The sequence below is a fragment of the Diospyros lotus genome, chromosome 3, assembly GCF_014633365.1.
Source record: "Diospyros lotus cultivar Yz01 chromosome 3, ASM1463336v1, whole genome shotgun sequence".
NCBI classification, from domain to species: domain Eukaryota; kingdom Viridiplantae; phylum Streptophyta; class Magnoliopsida; order Ericales; family Ebenaceae; genus Diospyros; species Diospyros lotus.
In genome coordinates, this window is record NC_068340.1 from 26,575,920 (window position 1) to 26,585,527 (window position 9,608).

The window sequence follows — 9,608 nt, forward strand, 5'->3', positions numbered from 1 at the left end:
GAGTAATGCTTTACAATTAATCTTTTTGGATTAGTAAAATTATATTATTGGTGATTAGTCAAGGAGTAAAAATTAAGAACTAGGTAGTAATAATACATGCATTAATTCCAAGCATATATATATATATATACACACACATATATAAATAAATTAAACTATAAAGTGTGGCTATTGAATCTAAAGACGTCACCATTAATTAAGTAGCCGCAATAATTAATTCAAACACTACTTCTCAATTGACGGAATTATATATGTATATATTTTAACAGAAAATCAGAAAGAAAAGGTGGCAAGGAAAAGGTTGGGGAGGAAAGGAGGAAATTAAAATGGAGATATTCTCCTCCAACAAGGGGTTTGCTTTATGAAGCTTTTCCAGGAGGCTTTAACACCACCTTTGTTATTCTCTCATCACATATTGAAGATAACTTTCCATTATTAGACTGATTGGACGGTCTCATGGCCAAGAAAGAAAAGCAGAGAGCAAGAGAAAGCGATGCTGCGAATGAGGTTCAGCCACGTGTCGGCCCGCCTCGCAAACACGTCGCCCGATCGAGAGCACTGGCTTGGGTGGGCTAGGGGGCGGCTTTTGGTTCCTTCTCATCATCGATCGTGGTCCAAACCCTGAAATGGTGCGGGGGTGTGAGAACCAAATCGCCATGGCCCATGGCAGTATTGGTGGCCAGCCTTGCAGAATCAGAGTATATTCCTCTTCTTCTTCTTCTTCTTCTTCTCTATCTGTCTGTCTCTCTCTCTATATATTTATTAGGGATTTTAATTATGGGTTTCGATAATTAATTAATTACATGCATGCGTTGTTTACAAGTACCCGTGTTTCTTGTTCCAGCTTTTATGGCCTCCATAGGGTTTTGTCACATAATCCTGTCGGGAATTTCTATAAATTACCAGGGCCGGTCCTGGGTTTAATAAGGCCCAGGGCAAAATTTATCAAGTGTGCCCTTTTATATAAATTAAATAAAAAATAATAAAATTAATTAATTAATTAATTTTATTAAAGTTATTAAAATTTATAAAAGACAAAGAAGAATACTTTGGGGCCTCATTAAATTTTTTTTTGAGAAAAATTCAATGGGACAAAATTTCAAACGAAAGAAAAAGAGTACCTCGCATTGTAAACAATACATTATTAAACGAAAATTATATATTTGAGTCTACATTCATTTTCATCTAGATTAATATTTATTTTCATCTGTAGGAAAGGTTCATCAATATTTTCATTTTCATCTACATCACCAATTTCTTCATTCACTTCATTCTCATTTTTGACTAATTCTTCAAATTGAATTAGTTATTCACATTCATTTGGTAAATCTTCATCTAAATTTTCAAGTGAAGTATTAGTTTATTTAACAAAATATTTATTCAAATATCCACTTAAACTTTGAGCAATTTCTTCTTCTTTTTTCTTTCTTTGTCTTTTAAGATTTTCGGAAAGTTGTTTCTTAAGAAATATTTTTTTTATTTTTATAATAAACACAATACAATAAAAAAAATAAAACTAATTAACAAAGAACAATAAAACTTGAATTTTTTATATATTTTCTTTCACTTGAAACTTCCAATTATAAAGAATAAGAATCCCAATTAAGTTTTCAGTTGAATCAAATAATAAATAAGAAAAAGTTAATAAAGATATGTATTACAATTTACAAATTTTCAGGGCAAAAAATTCATAAAACAAGAAAAAAATGACAAATTTCTTAATTTGACATAACAGTGTAATATGACTAGAATCCATTATACCCTCAGTATTGTTTTTTATGTAATTGATGTCCCTAACAGTCTAATATAATAGTACATAATTAAAACTTGAAACATATATTATGGATCTGTATTGAAAATTAAAAATAATTACTGAAAATTTTAAAAAACTTACCTTTTTATAGATCGAGACCACTTTCACGGTGAAAATGCGATCAAATCGAAGATCAAACAGTTAGATTTTACAAAATTAATTGTTTATTGATATATTGTTGAGAGAAAATTAAAGGAAGAGAAATAGAGAGAATGAGTTGGGTTTCAAATTTTTGCCGTGAAGGAGAGGGGAAGAGAGAATAGTGAGGGAATAAATAGATTAATTTTGTGAAAGTGGAGGAGGTAGTTAGAGATAAAATATAAAGTATAGGGGACAACTTTTGAGGGGGTTGAGAGAATAGGGGGGCAAAAATAAATATATTATATATTTTATTAAATTTTTTCTGATTATGAAGGATAAAAATAAAAATAATATATATTTTATTAATTTTTTTCTAACTTTTGTGCCCCCCTCAGTTATGGGCCCAGGGCTGTAGCCCTGGCAGCCCTGGGCCAGGGCCGGCTCTGTAAATTACCCCAGACTATTACTGGATAAAGTGGATATATATAACCGACATTGATATATGCCATGCTCTTGTCCTCTACTTTGGTCTTCGTAATCCAGAAAAAATTATACCCTTTTTGTCGACCCTAATAGATTCTAGCTATAGTGACTAGTTTTATTCCATATATATATATATACAGGGGGTTAATTAATTATTAATATATAGTTTCTTTTGATGCAAAGTTACTGATAATGCTGTCCATCCATCCAAAGAAATATCACTCTCTGGTGTAGTGAGGTAATTAGAAGGCAATTGGATTGAGATTCGTCCCGTCCCGTCCCGTCCATCGTTGCGTGAAATGTGGAACACATGGCCACCATTTGCGATAACATGCACGGTCGATCGCCATTTCTCTCATCCTAGCTAGCTATGATTATCCACACCTCATATATCATTTTAATTTAAATTATGGAATCAGAACATTCAAAATTACCTTTATGGATTTGACGGAGATTGGAAGTGGCAAACCATACTTTTTGATAAAAGCTTGGGGTCAATATTGTGCAGCATTATTCTGTTATTATCGTAAAGTATACAAAATTAACTTTCTTTCTTCTCTTACCTCTTGACAACTCTCTTTCTTTGCTTTTGTTTGGGATTTGGTTAATTACTGCATGGACTAGAATTGCGACGACACGAGCATCCAAAGAGTTTTTTTTTTTCTTTCTTTTGGGCAACCAGAAGCCCATAGGCACGACAAAACGTTACCTCACAGGGGAACATGAGACAAATTCAGGCTTAGGAAACAGCCATGATAGGCCTAACTAAACGACCATAAACTTAAAAGCCAATATCAAATGTCATATGGACCTAAGGAAGAAAAGCCCATGTTTTATATGGACCGCCAAGGCCCTGCCTACAGCGTGTTTTTTATATATATATTTGTATTGTATTCAAATTTCATGCCTAGCAGCCTAATGGTTTGGGCTTATGTTCTACAAAAGCAGATCTGATAGCATGCAATCTACTATGTCGTTATCGAATTGGTAGGTGAAAGAACAATTGTGTTTGAATAAGATACTGAAAATTATGTGATTTGTTGGGTAATCAAATGTTTGAGTTCATAAATCTTTTAATCCTTAATTAGTTCACTTGAAACTCTTTATAAAAGAACTTTTTCGTGATATGCATAGCTTGTCAAGAGTAAAACTTTGATTGGCTGGAAAATTATATTATTCAGCTCACTACTGTTGAGTAGGGTACTTCAACTAGTGTTAGATGTAGAAATAAAGAGAGACTCAAAACTGAAATATTACACACAAATGCAATCATCAGTTAACACTAAACTATATCTCTAATAACAAATGTTATTAATGTCATCAATTATATATCTATTTTTCATGGTTGGTTAGTGTGGTTAAATCTGCAGCTGATGACCTGCTGCCACCTTAACGCTAGGAACTTACTAATTTATACATACACATATATGCACAAAATTAAAATTATATTAACCTTTGAATCTTAATTTGCATAACCTTTTATTTAAATCTTCTATAAAATTTGGCCAGGAATTCTTTCCGTTGTTCACATTTAGCTTTGCTTAAATATTCTGCCAGTCAAGATTCAAGAATCAAAAGTTTTTTTTTTCTGTATTTACTTAATTGTTTTCCATTTTGCGTGATTGGAGGGAAATCATATTTTGTTTAGGAGTCCAACTGAACTTTCTATGGCCTCGACAGAGACCAACCTCTTTCTTGTAAAATATAATTACCTGAGTAGTATTTCAAAACAAAACAAAACCGCCAGATATACCAACATCGAACAACTAATCAATTAATTAGTTAATTAATTCCCTGTTAACTCTTTAACTTAAAACCAGAACTCAATTTCAAAGGTGAAATCATAGTGGCAAGGAAGGCTTGCCTATGGGCATGGAGACATCACTGGGATAAACCTATCTTCGAATCAGATTCTTCGCTTAATTAATCTTCTCATTTGTTCACTATTAATTAGTTTTTATTCCAAGATCAAGCCCTCGATCAGTTTATCTTGGGAAAACAAATTCCAGGACACCACCTGCAAGGGCACTACTTCTCGATGGCATGTAAGATATAAATAAAATGTCAAGGATTTTCATATTAATTAATATAAAGCGAGGCCTAGGTCCTCTCTCATTGTTTGAAAAGGGAAAAGGATATTAAGAAACATTCATGTTTTCATAAGGAAGAACTAATTGGCCATTGATCTGTTGCTCAACTAGAAAGCTGGCATTAGCTATTTATCTACATTTGATTTGTTAAATAGTCTCCTGTTTGACAAACTTTTCCCTTCAAACAAACAACCCCAATAGCACTCCAGCCGACGCGTAGTATTTATATATATATATATATATATAATGAAACTTCAATGTGATCATCATGTTCTTCTGCAATAGATCCAGTTGATCTTTTAATTGATTGCTGCCACATATACATTGGTCACGGTCGATTGGATCTGGTCTTTGAGTTCATCCAAAAATATATATATATAATTTAACTTCATCTATATATTTCTCCTTTCTGATAAAATTATTGGTGGGTGCAGATGGATGCTTTAGCTTCTTCACCCAATTGTCTTGTTTTTCTTCTTTTTAATTGTTTTGGTGGAGGGTTTCCATTGTTCTTGAAGCATCCTATATATGAGTGAGCTACTTAGAAATTGTTATACTCGCACTTAGGAGTTGATGTGTTGAATATCATATAAAATATTAAGCTTTTGAATTCAAATAGATTTTTTGTATAATTAATAGCCTACAATTTTTTTCTTATAAAAAGTATATAATACTGGGTATATATAGTATTTTAAGCGCATGCTTTGTCAACGCCTAATCGCAAATACGCATGTGATGGGTTCTTAATTTGAATGACATTTTGAAATGTCCATAAAATAAAAAATGATAAATGATAATACATATATATATGTATATGTATATATCCCAGAAACCGGGGGGAGAAGAGGAACTCAGAGGGTGTCAACATCTATCTGTATGGTTAATATATTCAGTTGTGGTTGTTAGGTTTGGAAGACTATTATTAATTTGGGTATATTGATTTTTTTTTAAAAGTAAAAACTTATTAATAAATGGAACCATAATTATTAATTAATTATTCTGATAAATTTTAATAATTATTATTTGAATTGAAGCCACTAATTTCCAAATTGGAGGAGATCATATATATATATATATATATCTTCTGTGCTGCGGTGTCCATGAATCATGTGGTTAATAAAGAAAAGGTTTGAAATTTCATCCAATTGGATTGTTAATTGCTAATGCAAGTTCTTAATACCAAAAAGAAAAAGAAAAAGTCAAATGATGAATTAACTTGATTGGCAACCCAAATTTTGGAGAAATTTTATGCTGGAGAACGTAGTTAATTTGTCAAATTATGTTAAATGCCCATTAAATTAAATTTGTGAATATAATTACAAAACTTATTTCTATTTAATAATATATTTGAACTAATTTATTTATTCAAATCAAATCCCTTATACATTGTGGATCGATCAATATCTTAATGCTAACGAGAAGAAAATTAATTAGTTGGGTCTTGGGGAAACTTCTAAGTAATCAGCTTTTCCTAACCGTCCGGGGAGGGAATTATAATTAATTTTCCCTGAAAACAGAAACGAGGAGCCAGTGAGCAGACAGGTAGCCTTATGGATCATCAATTTATCAAATTAAATGGCAGACAGGGTTAATGTGAAAGAGCCAATTAATTAATGCATGAACGAACAAACAAACAAACAATATATATATATCCATAAATCTAACTCGGATTGCAGGTGCAGCGAAAGAGCCAAGAATTGCGCTGATATGAGGAGCCCATTAGCCTCCATTAAAAGTTGTCTCCTTTCTCACCATCACAAGTCACGATTTAGAGAGATTATATATATATATATATAATATGTAGTCTTTTAATTTCCATTCATCCAAATGCATGCATTTGGCTAATTTGGTACTCGGAATTTTGTTAGAATTCCTCAAAAAGCGTCCTTTATATATATTTTGTTTACAAAAACATAATGACTCAGTACTTCAAGTTAGTTTATGATAAAATAACACTTTTATCATTGTTTCAAGATTAATTTTTACTTAGAATTTGTCTAAAAACAAACAAAAACTAATTTAAAACTGCTGTGTAACCCATTCAAAATGAGTTTTTATTTACAATCTTTTAGTTTTTAAATCCCACTACCCACCTCTAATATATATATATATAGAGAGAGAGAGAGAGAGAGAGAGAGAGAGAGAGTCAAAGGGTGCAGCCCACAATGCAACACCGACGCTTAGCCCCAAAGAATTGGCCGATGCATTAATGTGCGCCCATACCGCTCAAGAACTTTGGAAAAAGTCCACATTTAACGCTCTCTCTCTCTCTGCTCTTAAATTTCCGTGTATTGACTTCTATCTTTTAATTTCAACAACTGGCTGCCCATCTTTCTTCCCTTCATATAAAAGAGGACTAACTCTCAACATCCTCCATGCAGCCACTTTGGAACCAAGAAAATACTTCATGCCATAGCATTCATCACTTCATCTTTCAACTTTCCCATAACTTAATTCTTCCATTTGGGCTTTCTGTATTAATTACTTTATATATTTCAATTTCAACAAAGGGATCAAGTTGGTGGTACTGTTCCGATGGAAGAAATCGAAGTTCCTTCTCATTTTCTATGCCCAATCTCGCTGCAACTCATGAGAGATCCCGTCACAGTCTCGTCCGGCATAACTTACGATCGAGAAAGCATAGAAAGATGGCTCTTTTCGTGCAAGAGCAACACTTGTCCTGTCACCAAGCAATCCTTGTCTGACAGTACCGATCTAATTCCGAACCACGCCCTTCGTCGACTGATCCAAGCCTGGTGCACCCTCAACGTTTCCCACGGCATCGAGCGAATCCCAACCCCCAAGCAACCACTCGATCGAACCCAGATCACTAAACTCCTCGACCAGGCCAAAAAATCCCCACAAAAGCATCCACAGTGCCTCCAGAAGCTCCGATCGATCGCATATCTAAGCCAAAGGAACAGAAAGTGCTTGGAAGACGCCGGCGCCGTCGAGTTCCTGGCCTCGATCATAAACAAGAACGAAGCTTCAACAGTCGAAGCCGATGAAGCCTTATGCTTGCTTTATCTTCTGGAAATTTCGGAAGCCAGCCGGAAGAAGCTGGCGAGTAATAATATTGAATTTGTGGAGTCTTTGATGAACGTATTGAATTGCGGGAATTACCAATCTCGAGCCTACTCAGTAATGCTGATGAAATCCATCTTGGAGGTGGCCAACCCAAGCCAGCTGACGGGAGTAAGAGCCGAGCTCTTCAACGGAGTAGTCCATGTTTTGAACGACAAGATCTCCCATCAAGCAACCAAAGCCGCATTGAAGCTTCTGGGCGAGGTTTGCCCGTGGGGGAGGAACCGGATCAAAGCCGTGGAAGCCGGCGCGGTGTCAGCCCTGGTGGAGCTGCTTCTGGAGACGGTAGAAAGAAGGTACAGCGAGCTGATCCTGGTGGTGTTGGACCAGCTCTGCAGGTGCGCCGAGGGGCGGGCGGAGCTGCTAAAGCATGGGGCGGGGCTGGCCGTGGTGTCGAAGAAAATACTAAGGGTTTCGCACGTGGGAACGGACAGGGCGGTGAGGATACTGTCGGGGATATCGAGATTTTCAGGGAGTCCGAGGGTGGTTCAGGAGATGCTGCAAGTGGGAGTGGTGTCGAAGCTGTGTTTGGTGCTTCAAGTGGAAACCAGTGGGAAGACCAAGGAGAGGACCAACGAGATGCTCAAACTGCATTCTAGGGTTTGGAAGAATTCCGCTTGTATTCCTCCCCATTTGCTCTCTTCTTACCCAAATTAGGCTTTCTTTTTTTCTTTTTTTTTTAAATTTTTGTGCCCACAAAATAGAGTCTATATACATATGCAAATGGGATAGGAATTTGGTCTGGGAATGATCTCGAGGTGTATGCAAGTGATTGACACATACAATTACAATTAATTATAATTAAGAGCTTAACTAAACATCTATATAATTAAATGCCTGCTCATTTTCGATCTTAATTATGGATAATTAATTTTAAAATTTTGATTATTATTATTTATATAATTAATTGATTATTTAAATTATCTTTATTTTATATATAGTTTAATTATCTTAAATTTATTTTTTTATAATTTTAAATGTTATAATTTTATTTTTTAACTTTATTTTTATTTGTTGTTTTCTTAAAAATGTGAGTCTTAAATGTGGTAATTGATTCGTAGGAGAAATATGTAAAGTTATGTATGTATAATTAATTTTGAAAATTTGATTATTATCATTTATATAATTAATTAATTATTTAAATTATTTTTATTTTATGTAGTTTAATTAATTTAAATTTATTTTCTTATAATTTTAAATATTATAATTTTATATATAACTTAAATATTATAATTTTATTTTTTAACTTTATTTTTTTTGTTGCTTTCTTAAAAATTTGATCTGTCTTAGATGTGGTAATTGATTGTCAGGAAAAATATGTAAAGTCATATATAGATAATCAATTTTGAAAATTTGATTATTTTCATTTATATAATTAATTGATTATTTAAATTATTCTTACTTTATATATAGTTTAATTATTTTAAAAGTTTTTATATTTTTAAATGTTATAATTTTATATATAACTTAAATATTATAATTTTATTTTTTAACTTTATTTTTATTTGTTGTTTTCTTAAAAATGTGACATGTCTTAAATGTGGTAATTGATTACTAGGAGAAATATGTAAAGTCATGTATGTATAATTAATTTTAAAATTTTGATTATTATCATTTATATAATTAATTAATTATTTAAATTATCTTTATTTTATATAGTTTAATTAATTTAAATTTATTTTCTTATAATTTTAAATGTTATAATTTTATATATAACTTAAATATTATAATTTTATTTTTTAACTTTATTTTTTTTGTTACTTTCTTAAAAATTTGATCTGTCTTAAATGTGATAATTGATTGTCATGAGAAATATATAAAGTCATATATGGATAATTAATTTTGAAAATTTGATTATTATCATTTATATAATTAATTAATTATTTAAATTATTCTTATTTTATATATAGTTTAATTAATTTAAATTTATTTTTTATATTTTTAAATATTATAATTTTATATATAATTTAAATATTATAATTTTACTTTTTAACTTTATTTTTTTATTACTTTCTTAGAATTTGACCTGTCTTAAATGTAGTAATTGATTGTCAAGA

The 9,608-nt window shown here is 32.0% G+C and overlaps 1 protein-coding gene across 1 annotated transcript; it reads left to right on the top strand.

The window, feature by feature from the left end:
- The first annotated feature begins 6,858 nt into the window (after positions 1–6,858).
- Positions 6,859–8,364, top strand: LOC127797912 (E3 ubiquitin-protein ligase PUB23-like). The gene has a single exon (XM_052331110.1). The coding sequence runs from the start codon at positions 7,003–7,005 to the stop codon at positions 8,206–8,208; it is 1,206 nt and encodes a 401-aa protein (XP_052187070.1). The 5' UTR covers positions 6,859–7,002; the 3' UTR covers positions 8,209–8,364.
- The last annotated feature ends 1,244 nt before the right edge of the window (positions 8,365–9,608 follow it).